Source organism: Crassostrea angulata, chromosome 5 (genome assembly GCF_025612915.1).
Source record: "Crassostrea angulata isolate pt1a10 chromosome 5, ASM2561291v2, whole genome shotgun sequence".
In the NCBI taxonomy this organism is placed as follows: domain Eukaryota; kingdom Metazoa; phylum Mollusca; class Bivalvia; order Ostreida; family Ostreidae; genus Magallana; species Magallana angulata.
This window is the reverse complement of record NC_069115.1, coordinates 56075478-56098146: the sequence shown is the minus strand read 5'-3', so window position 1 is coordinate 56098146 and position 22669 is coordinate 56075478. Positions and strand designations below refer to the sequence as shown.

The 22669-nt window shown below is 35.5% G+C and overlaps 2 protein-coding genes across 2 annotated transcripts; one reads left to right on the top strand and one right to left on the bottom strand.

Annotated features, from left to right (window-relative positions):
* The first annotated feature begins 8541 nt into the window (after window positions 1-8541).
* On the top strand, window positions 8542-10700 carry LOC128184642 (achaete-scute homolog 1a-like). Its single transcript, XM_052854202.1, has 2 exons — window positions 8542-9356; window positions 10166-10700. The coding sequence occupies exon 1, from the start codon at window positions 8732-8734 to the stop codon at window positions 9344-9346; it is 615 nt and encodes a 204-aa protein (XP_052710162.1). The 5' UTR covers window positions 8542-8731; the 3' UTR covers window positions 9347-9356; window positions 10166-10700.
* A 7072-nt stretch (window positions 10701-17772) lies between these two features.
* Window positions 17773-21646, bottom strand: LOC128184616 (achaete-scute homolog 1a-like). Its single transcript, XM_052854175.1, has 2 exons — window positions 20970-21646; window positions 17773-17995 (listed from the first exon to the last, which is right to left on the bottom strand). The coding sequence occupies exons 1-2, from the start codon at window positions 21541-21543 to the stop codon at window positions 17940-17942; spliced, it is 630 nt and encodes a 209-aa protein (XP_052710135.1). The 5' UTR covers window positions 21544-21646; the 3' UTR covers window positions 17773-17939.
* Window positions 21647-22669: the final 1023 nt, after the last annotated feature.

Genomic DNA, 22669 nt, shown 5'->3' with positions numbered 1-22669 from the left:
TCCTTCTGGGTTTTTTTTTTTTTTTTTTTTTTACTTTTCATGAATCTTTTCTATGTGCCTAATATGAATACTTTATGCAGAAAATTGGTTTTTAACATTTCTGGCATCTAATGAATCATTTAAAGGCAATGTTTAACAATAGAAATAATTTCAATTTTGACATTAGTCGAATGATTTGGGTTTACCAAAACTTTGCCGCAGGAAAAACAGTATGGAACTTTGGTGTATAGCTTAAACTAATCTTCCTTTTTATGAAGTGTGTGTCAGGATAAGAAAGGTCAATGGAGGAGCCAATGTAGACCAACTTTGATCTCTTGTCCTCTGAAATCCAAACTTTTCAATCATAAAAAAGTACTTTCAATTTAATTTTATTATGTAAACAGTGAGCTGTCATAATAGGAATAATTTACGAGAAAAACAAATTTATCATTTAGCTTAAAACTAATTTGCTATAAATGCATATACTTAGCATTTTATCAGCGCGCTCATTTTTGAATGGTTGTAACGAGGCCAGCAAGACGCGTGGCATGAAAACTTAAGCGCGTGCGCAGGTGAGACAAGTAAGTAAGATTATGTTAAACAGCAATAAAAGCTTTTAATCATGTCTCCCAGCGCTAGGCTGTCGTTTTAAATGGCGGGGACTCTACAGACGCATTAACGTTATTGCGTAAAGAACGTTTCTCTCGCCGATTTTGATAAAAACACTAGGGTGAAAGCTCCTCGTGGTAGATAACCAGCTTGCGGGTTCCGGGCGACAGACAATCTCCTGAACTGGATATTTAATCAGAAACATATTTAATATTCATATAGCTTAAATTGAAATAATATAATCTAATTGGACAATACAAAGAGAAAACGCTAATATTAAACGATGCGATGATAACCTGAGCCGGGTACCAGGAAATGGCTGTTTGCAGGAAACGTCCCCTTTTTGCAGATTTCAGCAGATTGGTGTTGGCGACTGCACACAATGGCGTCTTTCAGGAACGCTAACGACATGGAGATCTAAATGGTTCATTTAACAAAATCTTAATAAAAAAAATAATCATAACTCAATATTCCTGAAACCTGAGAGAACTAGTAGTAATTTTTATTGTGGTATGGCACAATCTTTCCTGTGTATAGTTAACAGGAGCATATCGTGTGATTTGATACATTGGGTCAATTATTTAAAAAAGTGTCAGCATGCGATTGGTCTATATTTCTCCCTCTCTCTCTCCCTCTGTGCACGATATCTATAGTTTGCTTTGATGGTTCTTCGATGCATGTCATAATGCACATCCTTAAAAAAAATAAAGTAGAATTCTATACAGCTTTTGGGTTCTGTTGCATGAATTAATTAATAAAGCTTTATTGACTGTTAACGTGGTAGTGATTTATAGAGTTATGAATTCACAGGGCGTGAGTGAAATACGACTGCATTCAGTCATAAAGTCCGCCTCATTTAAGAAGTCATCCCAAAAAGCCAAAATATTTCACAAGAACAACTTGAATATTCATCGAGGGTTGAAGATTTATCTGAATGTTGAACTCGAGTTATACACACACACAACAAAAACGCGCTGAAAATATATGTTTTATTATGAAGAATGAGATTAGCAAAGGTAGAATATTTCTCAAAATCAAATGCAATGAATGGATATATTCTTCACAGTGTATAAATTAATCACTCTACCCTGTCAGTGAACCATATTGAGAATAAATAGGACAAAGATGGCGACTTCAACACGATTTATGTGTGACCATATATTACTTGAATGTAGTTTCTACAACGTATGTAACTGTTGGTGCAAAAACTTTGCTCTTAACTATCTAAACAAATCCAAGCGTTTCAACACACCTTAATTATTCCATAATAAATATACACAAACATTTCTTGATAACTTTACAACTCAGTTCCAATTGCCACAACGAATCAAAATCCAATTTCAGAAGAAAAGGCCTCCATAAAATAGTTAAGATAATGCATTGTACTTTTCATAATAAACCATTGTAATATTCAAACAACTCAACATAGAGAGAAAGAATACTTTTTTTTTTTGGTTAAGAAATATACTTCTAATCTAACATCATCTAATAATAACATAATTAACTATACATCCAAATCTGATATGATCATCACATGCATTCATTACATAAAGTTAAAAAAAAAACATTGTAACCAAGAAATAGAAAGAAAATTACGAACATATTTTTTTTTTAACAATTTTACAAAATTGGCATTAAATGACCCGCCCTTGTTTTTTAATTGATTTATTTAACCGGCTGCGTCAGCTCACGGACAGTTGGAGCTCGTTCCTGCCTGGGTGACCACAAGTCTCGTTATCTCAATGCAATCGCCATGACAGCTTCTGACGGTCCGTCTCACCAAATAATGGCGATTTCACGCTTTCTGTAAACTTAGCATTTACTCCCGAACACTAGGATGCTCAAGTGCGTACAATACGCTAAAACTTTAAAGTCACACGGCGCTAAACCTGCATTTTAATCTCTAAGAAATGGCATGAAATAAATGATGCAATATTTGTCAATTTTCTGCAAAAAATAAATAAATGGTGATTCGATTTCCTGATTGTTTATGCCAAAAATCTTCTGCAAATTATCTTGGGATTGAAAAGCTTTGTTGTCTCGCGTCTCTTTCTGAATTCAAATTGAAAGCATTATCAAGTTGTGAAGATTTATTTCAATTGGAGATTTGATAAAGTATCAAAAACCAATTGTCAACATTGCCTTAATCTTCTTTTCCAAACTTACTGTAAAAAATAGCACTTCTTTGCACCACAGACCACGTGACAAAGGTGACACAGCTGTATGGTAATATATTTGCATGCCTACGACTTCTGTCCGTGAAATTTTAAAATCACACACAACAGAGCCGTCTGAGTGCCTTCATAAACACCGTGACCCCGTCACTTAGGAATACGGAGGTGAACGGTTTCACGTGCGCCTTCGTGCGATTCGCCATTTCCATATATGGAATCGGCACGCGCAGGCACCACGTCCCGACTTTACACCTATGTTCTTGTTTAACTTTTCTAAGACGAGGCTTCCAGCGGTAGTACGGGTAGGATTTGTGGTCCGCGTGCGGAAATCTGCACGGTAGCATAAGACTGTGCAATAAATGCACTGTGCGCGTTGCTTATTTTTTTCTTATTAATTTAAACTTCCATGATCCGACGCCAATACAAATACACTACAGCGATACTTGATTAATTTGCATTTCATTATGCCTAAATAAGATTCGTTGTCTCCCCCCCCCCCCCCCCCCCCCATTTTTGAGACAAATATGTGCGCTGTAAATTTGAGAAATAATTCATTCAAGTGTATAAAAATATATTGAAAAGGATTGAACAGCAGGCGAGATGTCCTCTCTCCAATATTCACTTAAAATAATTGTCCACTATAAGACTTTTGCAGAATTAATTAACCTGAGGACTAGAAAGATTGTTTTTTAATGATGTTTGGCTTACATTTATTTCATTCACATACAAAAGAGAATCCGAAAACATTAGTCTTGTTTTGCCAAATGAAAACCTTCAACAACCACGACGCAAGTCATTGTTCTGTCCTAAAGTACAAATTAACCAAAGATGGCGCACGCGCCGCAACGGCCATGACGTCATTTGTACGACTTCTACCTCTTTATAAGAAAATAATCCCGGGAATCGAGTGTGCAATTTGTGTTGAATATTGCTTAGGCGCCGCTTATCGGCCACTGCCTGGCTTCCTGCGCTGGGTCGCGCGCTATTTTTGGTCCGATGACGACACGCTGTTCCAGTTTGATGTCCAGAGAGTTGTTATCAATGGAGAGGCGTGATGGCCGTATCTAGTGGGTTTCATTGTTATCGCTGATTTTTACGTTATTTCCGAATCATTTTGCTTGTTTTATGTAACATGACAAAAGAACAGTGGTCATTCGTGCTCGTTTCGGGTGTCTGTGGGCTTGATAACCATTATACATGGTATATGTGTAGCGGAAATGCTTCTTTCAGTACTTTAGACGTGTTTGGTATTTAAGATATTCCGGTGTACATGATATTAACTTATTAAAAGGAAATACGCGCGCAAATGCATTGAATTGTTATTAAGTAAAATAATCAACTCATGAAGAATAGTTTAGGCTATTTGCCAATGCCCGTAAGAGCTTACGTATTTTAGTAACGAACAAATAACATAAAATGTTAAATCAATACCTCCAGATATTTGAACTTTTAAGCGTATGGCAAATCATTTATTCTAGAGAAATTAATTAACAATATTTTTTCAAATAGACTGAAAGAATTCGCTAGAAATAACTCCACGATATTGTAAAGATTCGTCAGAGGCACGTGGATAAAATTGGGGTGACAATCTTCTATTCAGTATTGAGATTTGAGTGCGATGCTGTCCAATGTCCCCTCTAATTGCCCGGTTTTGCGTCTTTGTATGGACAAATCGCTCCCTCGCATAATGAGTCCCCCCCCCTCCCCCCCCCCCAAAAAAAAATCAAACCCGAGAGTCTATAACAAAGTCCGGGAAAGAGTGATACTATCACGGCCTTTATACCTCTCAACATGGCGCCCAGTGATGGCTCATTAAAAAGTAAGAACTTTTCACAGTTACAAAAACCGTCAATCCATACAACATGTATCAGGTAAACACTTGAAACAGCCAATGATTCACAAGTGCATGTTATTTTTACATAAATACGTCGCAATATATTAGATGTAAAAAGATAAAAACAACCAAAATATAATTTAAAACGTAAAAATCAAAATCAATTGTTTGTTCTATTTTCTTTTTTGAAATCTCCACTAAAAATTATTGAAGCACGCCTTCGTGTGATTATCAGTGGGAATGTGCCCAACAATTTTATCATAATTTCATAGCTTTAAGAAGTCAATGGTTATTGATCGTAAAAAGTTAGTAGAAATATTTGTAACAAACCGTCGACACTGTAATAAATCCTTACTTCTTGTTATTGCATCTATAAACGTTTCTTGAATTCAGCTCTAATTTTGACCATAAATTTCAAAAAATATAAACCTCAAGGTTTTATATACTTGTACTATCAAATAATAGTCTTCTTAGATTTCTTACATCATAGAAATCACCGTAATATAATATACAAACATTAAAACGAAGTCACATTCAAATGCCAGTGTAATACATTTATTGCATTTTTCTTAAAAAGCAAAATTTGTTTCAGCATTAATTACAAACCTCTTAATTTTTTAGGGAGATCTTATCAATATTGCGGGAATCCTAGCTCCACATGTAGATGGTTCTTTATTCTATTGTTCAGATTCTGGTTAAAGGGGCATGATCATGATTTTGGTCAAAAATTATTTTTTCGATTTTAATACCTACAATGCTTCAGAAAGGCATTTTAAATAGGCAACCGAAATTTGAGTGTCATTTGTTGAGTCATAAGCGAGTTACAGAGCTTGAAATTCTTCGCTATGTATAAACAAAGCGTTTGTTTACATTTTGAAGGTTGAAGTAAAAATTTCAGTTTTAAACCTAAAACGAATATGTTAAACGTTAGAAACTTTTTATCTATGCTTAGAATAAATAAAAATATAGACAAATAAGCTAGAAAAATATTTTTACTGGTATATTGAACCTATGTAAACAAAAACAGGGCACGAGCCTTGTTTACATGACAAAGAATTGTAAGCCCTGTATCTTGCTTATAACTCCACGAATGACTCTCAAATTTTATTTGATCATTAGATATGCATTTATAAAGCATTGTAAATAATAAAAACATAAAATTAGAATTTGACCAAAATTTTGACCATGCCCCTTTAAAGGGACTTGTACACGATTTGAGACCAAATTTTTTTTATGTATAAAATGGATTACTGGTGCATTTTAAATGATTGACCAAAATATTGAGTGTTAAAGTCAAGTTACAATTGAGATACAGAGGTAAGAATTGGTTGTTATGTAAACAAAGATGAGTCTTATAGTTGTTTTTAAAAAAATGTAAGGTAGAGAATTCCCATTTCTTAGACAAAATGACATGCAAAAAACAATTTAAACTAATTCAAAATCTTCATAAACACTATCAAAAAAAGAAAGATACATTTAATTGAAACTTACACCAATATAACACATATGTAAAAATAAATCCAATATTCGAGCTTTGTTTACAAAACAAAGAATTATAGATTCTGTATCTTGCTTATAACTTGATATTTGACTTTCAAATTTTGACATAGCATTATAAACTTCTATATAAATTTATCCGTATAAACATTGGAAATGAAAAAATAAAATTTGAAAATTTTATGTCAAATCGTGTACAATTCCCTTTAAAGTTGTTGAAATGTTTCCCATCTTCCATACCTTTGTTGATGTTACGCACACTTCCCTCTACACTACATGATTGTCTTCCTTCCATAATTTTGTATATATGACCAAAAAACATAATTGTTTCGACACAAACTAGAGTAATAAAAGCTTATAAAGTACCATATACAACATTTGCAACACGTGCATGTTATAAAATTATAATACAAAATAAAGTTGAAAATAAAAAAATTTCTTATTGTAATTTCCAAATTTACCTTCAAAGGCAATGTACGTAATTTGATGACGATATAGTTTTAGGATATATAGAAGTTTTCAATGCTATTGTGCATGTATTAATAACAGTGTGAATTAAATTTGTATCGCACTTTACAAGGAACAGTTTGGTATCTGCGTTGAGTAGATTTTCTAGACAGTGATTATTATATTGTACACTAAAATGATACGATTGGACTATGGAAATCGTCATTCTTTTTTGTTTCAACAAATAGGACAATCGTGACGTAACATAAAAAAATACACCCAGTTTCTTAAACCTTTATCGAATTAAACTAAAAGATCACACGTTTTCCCAATAATGTCGCAAAATTATAACAAAACTTAATTTAAATTCAATTGCCACAAAAATTCGATTCTTTCGAGCGCTGCTGATTTGTTGGTAACTGTCTGACCAGGCGCTCGACTTAGTCGGTGTTGTAAGAACTACTTTCTGGCAAGTCAAAATCTTGCTCTTAACAAACCATTAATGACTTAATTGCCATCAATTTAAGTAGATTTCTTATCGAACAAATGTTTCTGCGGGTGTTAAAACTAATCCGGTCGTGGTGAAAAACTTAATAAATCAATAATGAAACTCAACATTCTTTTTCTTGAAATTGTCTCTTCAATTTAACAAGATCAAAGAAAGGAAAACATATTTTTTGTAAATTACAGAATCTAAATTCAGAATTAAGCTAACAAGGGCTCATTTACCACATGTTACAATAAAAGAGGGAGCAATCAATATTTGTTTTTAACAATTTACTAATCATTTCCAAATTAACAGTGTCCCAAGAAAACTAAATTCAGCTCAAAACCAAGGGAGATAACCTCTCACACATTAGGAGGAATATTTAATATTAACAATTTACTTATCATTTTCAAAATTACATATTATCCTAAGAAAACTACAATTCTATATCTATATTCAGCTCAAAACCAAGGGAAATTACACCTCAATTGTAAGGAGGAAAGACAAACATGTGATAATTAAAACACCTTTGTAAATACAAATAAAACCCTTGTTTGTCTTCATAGTTCATATCCGGTGGGACGACGACTGAGTCTCGATAAAGGGATTTCAATTACTGCAGCGCTCATCAATGAAATCGGAGAAAGGAGGGTCCAGTCGTCATAAACATACGGAGGAACGCGTGAAAAACACCTTGTCATATCGAATCTACTCATGCGTCTGAATCATTTCTAAATTAGATTTCTATCAATAAGTAGGAAACTGAAAATTCATTCGAAGTGATAAACAATTATTTACGATTCAGATTCAGATAAACAGGAAAAAAAGTATATACTATATATAAGCCTACCAATATGATCCAGGAAAATAAAACTTATATATGTTTGAGATTGATTTTATTTCGGTGTGCAATGCCAGAGTTTGGGTGTATGCTACCCGCATGCGATCTCTTGCAATGAGGACGACATACAGACCCCGTCTCGCGGCTCTCTTGGCTAAATTGATGGGTATCCCATGCCTCGTTTTGTTTGCTTGTCTTTTGTTATCAATCTTGTTTCATTTGCTCCGCTCCGCTGCGCAAAACTGTTTTACTTTCAAGAAGTTTTCTGAAACGGTACACCACTTGCATTTCAATTGGTGATTTTGAATATGCAAAGTCGCTCCATTGTTCCTCCTAATCTTATGCGGAGCTGATGCGTTATATTTGACAGATAGACGTTAGCGTAGGGCAAACCCGTCAGCCACTTCTTTGTGAATGCTGCAATAAATGCATTGCAAGTGATTTCAAAGAAAAAAAGCAAAGTTTACATAACAAAGATTTTGTGTTAAAAGTTGTCAATGTTCGTTGAAAATTCAAATAAGTTGCAATTTACTTTACGCTCAAAGTAAAAAAATCAACTCACACCGGAGGGGAACCGATTTTGGCAACTCCGCTATTTGACGAAGTCATTGGAGTGTTAAGAGCACGCGACAGTCTTACGACGCGCATTCGGCGAGTGATAATGCCAAGAGGGGGTGTGGCCTAGCCCACACTACTGACAATATCCGTATAAAAAGAAACAGGCTTGTTGGACACCCATATCAAAAATTTGACATCGTACCCTAAGAAAATATTTTACCTGAGAAGTATTGGAGGACTAAAACCTCATCTTCGACAAACAATTGTCATCGGGGTTTTTTTTTTGGTCACCGTATTTCACAAATATGGAGAACGATCTTAGAGCAATGGACTATCAGCTCTCTGACTTTCAGACCATTAACGGCCAAATGTTGTACCAGACATTTGTCAACGAGCCCCCCGCCTGCATGTTTTCGATCTCCCCGGAGTCCTCCCCGGAGCCCGGGACAACGCACGTATACGACAAGGAAAATGCACGTGGAATGATGTGCAAAAGACGACTGGATTTCGGTCAGCAACCCGACTACCTCGGGCTGCACAAACCGCCAACTGTTGCTGTGGCCAGACGCAACGAGCGAGAGAGAAACCGGGTCAAACTGATCAACATGACCTTTGCCACACTCCGAGAGCACATCCCGGCCGGCGCCAAATGCGGAAAAAGTAAGAAACTTAGTAAAGTGGACACCCTGAAGGCCGCCATTGACTACATCCGCTACCTGCAGACCCTAGTGGACGAACACGACGCCGTGAATGCTGTACTGGACAACAACTGCCTCCCCAAGTCCTCCCCGGGGACCTCATCACCCGTCTCCCCCTCAGCCAGCTCCCCCCACCCAAGCACCTGCTCTGAGACATCTCATGAGGGACTCAATCTCAGCACAGAAGAAGAAGAGCTCCTCGACTTCACGAACTGGTTCTAGTCCTGACGAGGTAATATTTCCTATTTCTTTTTTATATCTTCTTACGTTCACATACGCAATGCCTTTTTGCAAATAAAACAAATTAATAATTAAATGCATGTAACGGGAGTATAATAGTTTAGGATAGTCAAATCGGCACTTGTGAAAGAATTAGTAAACAAGATTTTAATTGTTCTTAAAGGTAATAATTGTTAGACAAATGCAGGTATAATGGCATTGAAATCGACCAGTTGACACCTCAATAAAGTGTCATAAAACTCTCTATCGATTCCCGGGTGATACTTTATGATATGAAGTTGTGAAATACCGAGGGGATGAACATTGTGTAGCGCTACTGAGTAAACTTTCAGTACCGAAGTATTGTTGACTTATTTGATAATAAAGTGCCACTGAGTGTCACAGAACAGGTATACCCATATCTACAGGGGCCACTTCTAAGTCGATAATGTCCCTACTAATCTCACTTGCGCTACAATAATTATCGGCATCGCTATCCAAAAAGATTATACATCCCCGTAGAATTCAATATAGGAGATCGATATGAATATATCCTTAAAGCGGCCAAGACAGTCTATTATTTGTGTACCTGTGTGTGCACCGGCATTACTGTATACTATTTTGTTCGTCTACAGAAATTTAAGCGTAAGATCATTGCCCGTTCATCGGTCTCTACCGATGCTATATAACATCATCCTCAGAGATTCTTTTATGTAATATAATAAGATTTGCTAATCACACTTTGTTTATTTTCCCTATGCTAACAGCGTCGGGCGTGTTATTTTATTGTCATTAAACATTTATTATTTTTTATTCAAACAGAAAGAGGCTTCAAATCATCAGCCCGTGATTGGATAAAAAACGAAAGGTGCACGCGCTTGGCGTAACGCTGCCTGCCATCTAAGCTCCGCCCCGTAAGACACACCATAGCGACAACGCCAGGTGCAAAGGAGGTGTTCCCCATGATTGACAGGTTCTTGAAAAGCAGAACACGAGTCTTGGGACAGCACGCGAGTGATCGTGAACAAATAGGTCTTCCAAAACGCAGAAAAAAGATACTGCTTCACTACTAGATGACGGATGGCGGTGTCAAAATTATGCAAATTGTGAGAAAAAAACGTTGACAATTAGCTGTAGAATTTATAATTCTATTTTATTGATAGATATATTACAAATAATATTTGATCAGATGTATTTTTATACAAATCAAATTTGAATCATTTCATTGTATATTTTTTTTATATATTTTATATACACTACTTTACACAAGTGCTAATATTTGTATAATTATTTAAAATGCATACAGATATCTCTATTTTAGAAACATATATAAATTAGAATTTATTATAATAAAAACGAAGAAAATCAAAATTGTTTTTATTTGATTGTCTACGCTATAGGAGATAATTGGCCGGTTTGCACGCGAGGGAAATAGGAGAGGGAATTTTACACAAATGTCTGCAAAGTTATGCGCACCTTTTGCCCTTTGATAAGAAGATGCATCAAAACTGCTTTGGGGATGGATATGTGGGTCGTAGATCATTTTAAGAGAAGATAAATTACGACAGTTTGGCAATTGTAAGAATGTTGTGGAATATATTAAAATAATAGAAACGGAATGCCGTAGAGCAGGATTTTTAACCAGTGATTATGTAACTAAATTATGATGTCAGCGACACATGTTCTAATGACAGTGCATGGGCACACGTGTGCAGAGAAAAAAAAATGACTTCAAAAATGGAGAAAAAAAACCCCATAAACGCATATTACTGTTAAATATGGAATTAAATAATGTAATTATCAAGTTATAGAGCATGTACATATGGATTTAAACACTTTGTTGATAATGTAAGACATCGCACAGCGTATATCCAGCGCTTTTTATCACCCACGTTATCGGGATCATGTCCCTACCGCCTGTGTGTAGATATGATACGGGTATACAGTGCGCTACTGGGGAGACAAGAAAGGGCTCTGATAATCTTTGGTAGTGTATCTTTTATTTCCTTGATCTCTCAGCATACCTAGGTGCTATACATGTACCTATTGCACCGACTATGTGTACCTCTAGTAACGATTCAAATTTCGTTTTCTGCATACATTCAACTCGATTATTCTCACATTGCATACACTATGTGTATAATATCTGGCAATAGATGCAAGACAAGAGTGTACAGATATCGGACACTTTTAAAAACGTTATGACTTAAAAAAATAAGAATTCACATTGAAACGTATGCATGCTCAACTGAAATAAAAAGTAATGGTTTATTTAAACGGAATAAGATCTCCCCGATAACACAGGTGATAAAATCTATTTGATATGAAATTTTTGAATTCTGAACAGCTCAGGGTAAAATTTCTGCAGTTGGTTATTTCAACTAGCATGGAGGGGGGTGGACGGACAGACAGATAGGTAGGAAGGTATACAAGATAATGGTGAGTACTTGGCTTCACAAAGTGCATCAATAACGGCCATACTCGCACTGAATACAACCTTTTCCCCATTTTGGTCAACATTTGTCAAATCTTTCAGTTACCTCCCGTCTAATGACATTTTTTAAACTTAGAACTAACTTATGAATTTTAATTGCATGAAGGTAAAGCATAATGAGAATGCTTTAATTGTATGAAAGCAAGGCATAATCATAATGAATATATCATTTGGAAAATTAAACAATGGTTTGTTTATTTAGGATATTTTTTCATTGATATATTTTCCACATATCATACATTCACTACATCAATTGCAGGACGTACAATATGATAAGTCAAAACCAAACATTGGGTTTGATTGCAATGCTTGAGGATTTGAATTCAGAGATTACAAAATATAAAAAAAAACCAACAAACAAACAAAACACCCCCCCCCCCAAAAAAAAAAACCCACCAAAAAACAAACATGATATGCTATAAAGTAATTATAAATCATTGGAGGTGTGGCCTCGTCTTATACTGAAAAATTAGTGGGCAATGTACCACTGTAAGTTATGAATCGGTGGTCTTTTTTAATTCGAACAAAAAAAACAAACAAACCTGAAAGTGATTTAATGCTGATCAATCCCATTTCTTGATTTATTGGATGAATCGAGATCTGTGGCTTTGTGTCGTTCTTTCTGATTGGCTGATTCCCTTATTTATCTGCACTCTGATGTAATATACGTCTCAAATCCGGGTCTTTAGATAAGGGGAGATAACTATGTAGAACTTATTATCTGATGCTATCAAATTAATTATTCCTTCATCCTTCCCGGAGAATGACGGGTAAATAATGAAATAATCGTGGGTCTGTCCCTCTCCGCTCCATTTTAAATACTTCTCTTGTCAACAGATATAATGACTCGGGGCAGAGAGATACATCTAGAATTATCTGCTATGCAGTGTGTTCAGCAAACCGTCAGCCCGGCCATTCTCTAACTGCAGTTATAAATCAAACATTTAGTCTAATTGTTCCAGTAGTAATTACTCGTCATAATACAAGGGTTTTTTTTTTTTAGGATGTCGGCTTTTGGATTTTTTTCATTGTCCGGACATTACTCCGAGGTTAAGTTTCTAAATAACTCTCTCATAATAATGGCGACATATAATAAATATAATGAATGAAAATTTACAAATTTCGCCCCCGTTGTCGTGAAATGATATCATAGAAAAGTTCATTGTATTTTTTATTTGGACATAAATACCCTAAAATCATCTCATTCTTATGTTACGAGAGTTCCTGACAAGAAATAAAAGTGTAATGGACGAAACTGAAGTCATGTAATTGTTGTTTTATGCTAAAAAAAAAGTCAGCCATATTAATTTTAGTACTTTTATTGCTATAAAGAATATTTAATGTATTTTACTTTTATAACTTAGAATGCCATTTATCCTAGGTGCATTTGCTTTTTAAACTAATAAGCTATGCGACGGAGCAATGCGGCGGTTAAAAAACCCAAAATAACTCGGTAAAGATTAATAAAACAACAACCATAATATTTCTACATCGTTGAATCAATACTTATTAAAAATCTTGGTTTATCATTACAATCTCTTTCTGTGCAATATAAAAAAAAAACAAAGTAAAAGTGGACTGCTAGAGGATTCTTGTTTTCTTGTGTGGTCATTAGCCCCAATCTAGATTCATAAAACGTTCAAATGACTTGGAAATTTAACCCGTCATTTCAGATCATCTCATGTGTCAAGAGATGATCTTGAAACCTTATGAAATTCAGCCGATACTTTAAATATGGGCATTTATCTTATTTCCCTCTCTTTTTTCATCTAAAAAAGCACTGCAAGTGTGTAAGGCAATGTTTGAGAGGAAGACAATCATACCAGAGGCGCTGCAATCGACACCGATAAAGAGAGAGCTTTGCCCGCCATTGTCTCAAATGCAAGACAGTACCTCATCAGAGTAATATTTCATAACAGACCAAGTTCAGCCAAGAGATCTAGGACAATTAATCATGAGCAAGGTCTAGGATTGTTGAGTTGTGTTAAAGTGATTATGTTCCGATAAACAGCGCCGGTACATCCAGACGGGTTCTGGTTCCTCCGTGTGACTAAAAAGGTTCCTATTCATGATGTCCGCGCAGAGCAACTAAATATCTTCCTATTGTTCGACTTGTCATAATTAACAGCAATGGAATTATTATTTATCTTCCAAACTCGTTTTTAATGAGTATCAAGCACGCGTTAGATCGCGCCATTAGAGAAATTTCGTTTTTTTTTGTAATGGCGAGATGAATTAGTAAAAAATGAATGTATTGGCTTACATATTGAACCTGAATAAACTGGTGACTAGAAGGGTTTACAGAAAGGCTTCTTTTTGTCGACGGTAATCAAAATGCAAATTGAAAAATTGACTCTCATGCTCTAGGAGTCAATTTACGTACATTAATATCATGACACAACGGGAGGAAAATTCTCCAAGGAGTTCTTTTAAAATTTGAATTAAAAGAAATCTACGAGTCACTAAACTTTAGTAGTTTTAATTCCTGTCTACAATGGTGTGCTAGACTACTGGATTTTCAATTGCTTTTAGTCGATTTGGCGTAGATTCTTTTAATTGTTAACACTTCATAGTTCCTGAAATGTTAGAGTTTACTTTAAACGCTGTTATTTTGCATTTTGAATTCAAAAGGAATTTTAATGCGCCAAACGAATTTTAATTTGAATAATTCAAAAAGTTTTTAAGTCCTCCAGAAATCTGTTCGTATCTGCTTCACTAGAGCTCTTTGGCGACCTGTATACGTGCTTAATGCTGTTTAAGAAAGCCCCACCCCATTCCGTCTACAGGTGAAGTTTTAAGAAGGCTGACATTTAAGATGTTTATGAATTTTATGAAATTTTATTTCAGCGAGCAGCGTGACAGACGCGCGCCTGATATAAATCGCGCTTCCGCACGCGACTGCCGGCGGGCAACTTGTTAAGTCGTAAAACCACAGAGCTCAATACAACTATGTTTGTTCTTCATGCTACCTAGATCTCTCCACTCACCGGTATCCATAATGTACGTTCGCTCGGAGACCAACCCTGTGGTGTCAATGAAATAAAACGTTCACAAGGACGATAATGCCAACTCTCGTTGAACTAAATACCACCCTTATCTAAATAAAAATATATTCCCCAAAATACTGATAAGTCAAATATATAACGTGTCGGTCGGTTGTTCTTTTGTCAGGACAAACACGTGTAAATATGCTACTAGAGTAGAACCCAAATAAACGCGGACCCTTCTACTGACGGGTGTAGACGATCAAAACAGAATCTGTAACACTTTCTCAATCATGACAGCGACGTGTAAGAAATCCGATGTACTTGAGATGCGCATTTCAAGTTCTGGTTATACACTTATAAGCTTACTTAGTAAAGATTGTCTCAAATCAAAAGCTCCGGATCTCTTGAGACTGAAATACAACTCGTGGTGCTCGGTCTGCAGCGATTCGGAACCACTCGATCAATCCCGGCAATGACACGGGAGGAATCGCACCTGCAGGTACAATGTACAGGTATAGCGGTATGGAGGGTGTCCCCTGCACATCACCGGATCTCAACAAGTTGGGGAATTTTTTTTAAAGGAGATCAAAATATTGTTTAAGGAAAAAAAATAAGATTCCTCTATGATAAAAAATACTGTGAATAAATTACAATTCAGATTACAACCCTCCAAAACAGTGCTTAAAAAGGGAAACACAAATTATAATCTGACCATCAAAATAGGGAAAGATATATATATTTTTTTAATAAAAAATAATTCTTAACATTTATATTTCTTCAGTGACAAACAGGAATAAATTATGGTATTCCGACTCCAGCTACAATATCTGCTACAATGAAATAAAATGCCTTCAAATTATTATAATGGGTACTAGCTACCATTCTTTTGCAAACAAAACATGTAGACATTTGGAAGCCCGATCACAATTTTCTTCGCCAGTAAGCTGTCAACTCGTGTCAAGTCCGCCATTCAAGAGGGTGCTAATGTCCGGAATATTTTTCTTGACAGTTTCTTGTGCCAGAATTGTAGCTAGAGCTGGACACCTTAGATAGATTTGTTTATGTCGCCCATTGACAGCCCCATAATAACTGTTCCCGCCATCATTACCACGTCTTATCAAATTGGTAAATATTAAAAGTCCACACAACACACAAAGCCTGACGCCTCGGGTTTCCACTTAATCTACTCGAAAGCTGTATCTTTTTTACCCTCTTTTGGACAATTTGAATGTTTCACTTTTTATATGTGAAAAAAAAACGATACAAGAAATCGGTAATATCGATAAATACGAAGCCCTTTTAGCTCAATTCTAGTGACGTATTAGACAGAATACACGCAGTTTACGGCGAATATGCTTTGTCAGTTGGTCGTGCCATGTTTTTGTTGACAATTGTCGCAGGCGAGGTGTTAATGGAGGGATTATTTGCGATAAACTTCGATTGGAGGATAATCAGCTCTCATGTTTAAACTAATTTCACTTCAGTTGCGCTAACTGTATATTTGCCCACCCTATGTGTGGTCAACGCGCTATGTGGAGCGCGCGTGGTTTTGTGACATGTCTTACTAATTGCATTACGGAGTCGGCACCACACGGGGACTGATTTTATAGAGCTCTGCAGGTACCCCAGAAAGTGTTCAGAACTAAAACGCAATCAGTCTATCTTATTGACCACTTAACGGTCCTGCCTTCTCCCTTTTTCTACTTATCTCTCCCACACATCTACTTGAAAATTGGGCATACTGTGACAGCATTGTTAATTTGAAGGATTGACAAGAACCTAAACTACTTACTACAAAACATCAGCAACCCACCTACCTCAAGTAAGAGTCATGGACCCGGTAAAAGTTTTATTGTCGGTTACTTTGTCTATACGACACAAAGATAATAGTCCTAAGAAAACATATCAACGATTCAACGTTATTTGATATCACTTCATAATTTTCATGTACCTCCTAACAATGATTGTACATTTTAAAATATCTTATATATAATAAAAGGAGTTTGGCAGTTATAAATGCCAAGAGACGAAACCGTCTGATATCTAAGTTATCATTCTGAATTTATTCGTTCAAACACTTTTATTTTGAAGTGATGGCGAAGAGTGATATACAATGTAGGTACTATACAAAAACTACACAGAAAAAATCAGAATTTCACTTACAATGTTATTATGCATCATCTAAGGATATACATGTAAATGGGAAACCTCTGGGATGTTTAAATATATCTGCATTCCTATTCTGTTAATGCAACAAGATTTTGAGGCTCCCACCATTTTGGTCTGATGTAAAAATTCGAATATAAATTGCATTTCTTTTTAAATTAATACTTACATTTATAATAAAAATAAATTTAGTTTTTTTTTTGTAGAATATGGTCTTGCAAAATACTTTTCTGAAAAAAGCGCAATCCTTATCAATAAATGCCGAAGTATACTCACTTACATGTACATACATGCCACAAAAGTTAACACTTTAAACTCATGTGATTTTTTTTTTGAAATTATTTCAGTCAACCTTCACGTAAAAAAAAGAGTGTACCTTCGCGAGAATAAAAAATGATGATATTTTAGTTTGTTGTACAGATCTGCTTAACCATGATTCGAGCCGTTCACAGGATTTACACATTCCAGGCTTCCTGGTAGCTATATACAGCACTGGTCAAGCATTCAAACCATAAATATCTCGAAATTTTTGAAATTGGATAATATGAGGTTAACAGCGGAATAAAATCTGATTTCAGCCTTGATAATCTTTGTAGATAGTAAAAGTTAGAGCGTTATCGCTTTATGGCGGCGTGAAATGATCGTCATTTTAGAAACTGCATGGTAATGGTGTTCCAATCTGTAGAAAATGACCCAAGGTGCTTAGTATTTATTGTCCTATAAACGATAAAACCTCGTCAGTGCGAGTAATAGCCACCAGATTCAACGTAAAAACAACGCAGTAAAAATAAATAGTTTATTAACAGTATATATACACCGTTCAGTGTAGCAACTCTTCGATGTTCTTCTTTTCTTTGGATTTCTGTAAAATGGCGCCTGGCACACTACATTGGAAGACATTTTGAAGGCACAATACGATCTGCGCTGTTGCGCTACGTCTTTCGTTCTCTCACAAGATGCCCGGCATCATGTCGAATTCTTGGTGCTGTGTACTCGTTGTCATACCTGTAAAGAAACGAAAAGCGAACGTATACAGTCTATTCTTCAGATATATTTCACATATATATTTAAAAATGCTTGTCAATACTAAGAAATGGAGTCCCTGGAAATGCAGCTTTTAATTTAAATATTGAAACATTTGTTTCTACTGTTCACAAACATTATTACTTTGCAGTTGAAATTATTTGCTTATTCTTTTTTTAAAATGTCTTATCTTATTTTGTGCAAGGTTTTATATCTTAATAAAATATGTAATTATATCTAAACTATATTTAGTTTGTCGATAGCAACACGTACACTCCTTCGACGAGAAACAGAAGACGAGAAACAGAACTTTCAAGTATCAAAAATTGTGGTATAATTTCATCATTATATATAATCATTTACATTTTTTCTTGGTTTTAATGCAAATAAAACTACAAATCTTGTGTGTGGCCTTTATGTACTTCCTTTTATGAATCATGTTGTCTGTATACATGTATATACTGGGGAAGATGACATCAACAAGTTGCCAGAAGATTGGGAGAACGTTCAGAATGAATAGTTTTCAGAAAAGTTAACAATTAACACTACGAGGGATTACACTGCAAGTGGGTGGTAAACCCCGACAATAAACTTTAAAATACAAGCATAAAACTTTTATTTAACCTTTTCCAAAAGTCGGTGATGTTATATCCCCCTTTTTAATCATCATTGCACGACGTGCGCCGGAGCCTCTAATTACGGCCTAATCCAATTGAACAAGACATGTCTAAAGTGGAATATCTGTGCATCTCTATTGAGAACCTGTGGGCGCTTGATTTGACTTTCTACAGGGTATGAAATGGGGGAGATTCGCCTTTCGTCGCAGCACAATGTCCACTTCTGATAATACAAGTTCTTTTGCCACCCCGTTATAAAGCAAAACGTCCATGAAATTTATTTCTAGATGACCGAGGTCTGACCCCAGCACCCCCTCTCTCCCGGACAGGGGCATGTTTTTGTGCAAATTAAAATCATGCATTTCAAGTTTGGATAGCTCTTAATTTACAGTTTAACAAAAGTATTCACACTTCGACCTATTGTAGAGGCACCAGAAAATACAATATAAACTGCCCTCTAACGGCGAGAAAACAAAGGCGACTAACCGTTGTCCTCTGAGGCTATAGCATAACCTGCAATTTATCCCCAAAAGGCCGAGATGACAGATTCCATTTTCGAATGATTTTCAGGACATAAACTGAGATGACTTTTTGTGTCTCCATGTTCTTATTCCAAAGGGTCAGTTGATAGCTTATGAAATATTCAAAATATTATTGAACACCGATGGTGGCAGAGCCATTGTATCAGACAATGTTTTTCTCACTCCTTTTGAAATTTTTGGCCATTTAGTCTTCGTTACATTAGATTATGAGGGACAATCTAGGGGATAGGGGCACATGCGGTCAATTAGCGGCAGATGGCCAAAGTCAGGACCCCAAAAAGAAATGATCATGCAACAATTTTTGCTGTTTGAATTCTGAAAATGATATTTAATTAGAATTCCGACACATGGCCGATATCAGGTGACCGGTCTCTGAATATCTTAATATTAAGATGTCCATTATTGCTAAGCGCTCAAGATGTCGTTGGTTTTTTTTGCCATGGTTTAAAAATTTCCAACAAATAAAAACTTTATGTGTGCTTGATAGCGAGTTTAAGATGAAAAAAATCTTATCAAGATATATATTTATGAGAGAGAGATTGAGAGAGAAAGAGAGAGAGAAAGAGAGAGAGAGAGGAAAGAGAGAGAGATTGAGAGATTTTGATGACATCAATTCCTAATCAACAACCTTAATTGTGTTGCCTCTATTAATCACAATCATTTCGAGATTGCAAAATTGTAAGAAGTTGAATTACATATTTAACTTATGGCCGATTTATTGTTTATAGAAAACTTAGCACATTTCTTTTCAGTCAAATCAAGCAAGCAAATCTATTATAAACGAATTCATTTTTTGTGATAGTAAAACAGTTTTCACTATGGATCCACATTTACATTTATTTAATGCACATACGTTTAACGTAACCAGATATATCTCTAATAATTTCATTTGGTATAAATGCACATCATGTATGCAAAGAAACCACATAGCGTAACGCGGATAATTTCTTTGTGTTAGTTTCAAAGATTATAGGAATTGTGATTGCACATATTGGGGTATTTTCTACAACCGGCATGTAATGTTTCTCGATTTCAAATCATACAAAGTAAGATCAATTACTCTATGTATATTTTACTTAAAGAGGAATACATAACGTAATATTTAAATTAATCTTTATCCGCCTGTCTCCCGTTTCCCTCTATAATCTGTTGTTTGCACTCATCCGAACTGGAGATTCTGAACTTGAAATTATGAAAGAAATTAAAATTTACATGAATGAAAAATGTACTTTAACATATTTTATAAATAATTCAGAATGATAGTAACAATTTCTCAGATGAAACAAACCACGACTTCATAATGAAAGAATCCCAATAAAGCAAAAGAAACTCTGTTAGCTGTTCGTTTTTGATTGAAGTTGCTTTAAAATGTCCAAAGTATTGATTTATGTGTCAAAGTTTATCATTTGAGGCGATGTCGAATTCCTTTCATAAAAACGATGTTGTGAATAATTATGAGGGGAATATTCAAAGCTTGGGTGCCATCCCTCTGATGTGTCACAGGCGATTCCTTTAACACAACGCTTCAATCCACCGATTTCAAATTATAACTTGTTTATGCATATTTTAGGATTCTAATTTATGAATTATGACAGAGAGATATGACTGAAGACCCACGCTTCATCAAATATTGCATGCAACGATTAGCATGGCAAAAATGATAGCGGCGGGAAAAAGAATCGTTACCCTTGGCAATTATTTTTCTTTTGATTTTTTTTTTTAAAGAATTATGATTGAATGAAAATTATAAATTCCCTGCCCTTGACAATATTAGTTCCGCTGAATAAAATATCTTACCTTTTAAGCGAATATTAGAGCAATCTTTCATTGGTTCTGAATTTTGGTACAACCATTGCGCAATATCTACAAACATTCCTTCCTCCCGTACTGGAAATCTCTGGAAGGGGGACAATTCATCCGACTCCTGCCCCGAGCAGCATGTTTCTTCAAAGTCGGGTTCATCCTTGACAACTGTTGGAGAGGTAGTACTGAAAGAATCGCGCCGATTTTCGGCCACATTTAAATCTGTTGATTTGGAGGCTGAGTTCTCCGACTGCAGTAGGTCTTGTAGGTATTTGATGTAGTCTACCGCAGCTCGGAGCGTCTCAACTTTACTCAGTTTTTTATTGTCTACCCCCGCGGGAACATGATGTCGTAGAGTTTCATATCCGTTATTTATCATCTTCACCCGCCGTCTTTCGCGTGCGTTTCTACGAGACATGGCCATAGGTTTCGGCCTTTTGCCGTCTAACAAGTCTTTTTTACAGTGATAATAAGAGGCCACTTTGGGTACATTTTCCAAGGACTGGAGAGCGTTCATGTGTCCTTGCTGTGTCAAAACGAACGGTTGCTGCATCTCTTTTCTGTTCATCTCTCATCGATTATCTAGTCAACAATAACAATATCAACTGATACCGTTATATCTGGTCTCTCGCGTGCTCTGGGTCGCGTGCTGGTCGCGAGCCCTGCCATTGCCATTGGTTGAATTCGGGTAGTTGACAAGGCCAAAGGTCGCGCTTGATTGGAGCCGGAGCGACTCTAGTGTGTGGACTAATTAAAAGCGACGTCGTGCTTGGAGGCCCCGCCCTATTGTGACCACATTATGGTCTTTCATTTTACTTTCGTTTATCAGTATTTCCAATCTAGCTTGTATTTACAGGTGTATTAATTAAGGTGCATCAGAATTTATCGATCTTGTCATGTCGTCTGTTTTGGTTTCTGGCTTTTGTTACGACATGGCAATGCTAACAGTCTTTATGGAGAGACCAGACATCACTCTGCTATAACTCTAATCAGCTCTTGAGAATTTTCCGCGATTTTCCCTAGTTAATACAGAAATCAATTTGATAAAGGGATTCGGCATAAATTTACTAATGATATTTAGAAATGAAGCAAATCCCTTCCCTGTTTATTAAATTTAGCGGCTATCATATTTATTACACGACCCTATTTATACATGTATGATTTAACGTAAAATTATTTAAACTCATAATATCATTTATCATGTCGTTTGTTAAGTGTCGCGTGCGCAAAAAGGCTAAACAAAACAAAGGAAAAAAAACTACATCATTTTACAAATCTTTTGAGTTTAATCTTGAAAAATTTACATTTTTTTTTCTTTTTGAAATTTTTTTGTTTTAGTCTGACATGTTGGATAAAAATCACATTTACAATATTATCACATGAATTACAAGTTGTATTTAGTATTTTTTTCACATTATCATTTTATAAGGAACATTCATTTATCTTTCAGAAAACAAAGAAAACAAAATCTTTCTGACTTTGAAAGATTAAATCATGGCTCGTAAATGAGATAAAAAAGATGGATGGCAGCTGAATTAGAAACAAAAGGATTTATTCATTTTATTGTCCAACAAAAGTTAAAATGGGTATGAAAGCTTTCGTGAGAAGCACATATTTCGGAGATATTCGTCATGTGGTAAAGCTAAGGAATGGATCAGATCTGGCGCCCATCTAGAAACACTAACAGAAATTGG

What these genes read in the sequence shown, in the direction of transcription:
- LOC128184616 (XM_052854175.1), bottom strand. Translation starts at nt 21,543, where the DNA reads ATGAACAGAAAAGAGATGCAGCAACCGTTCGTTTTGACACAGCAAGGA. An exon ending in CTCTAATATTCGCTTAAAAG is followed by an intron (nt 17,996 to 20,969) that starts GTAAGATATTTT and finishes GTTTCTTTACAG; the next exon opens with GTATGACAACGAGTACACAG.
- LOC128184642 (XM_052854202.1), top strand. Translation starts at nt 8,732, where the DNA reads ATGGAGAACGATCTTAGAGCAATGGACTATCAGCTCTCTGACTTTCAG.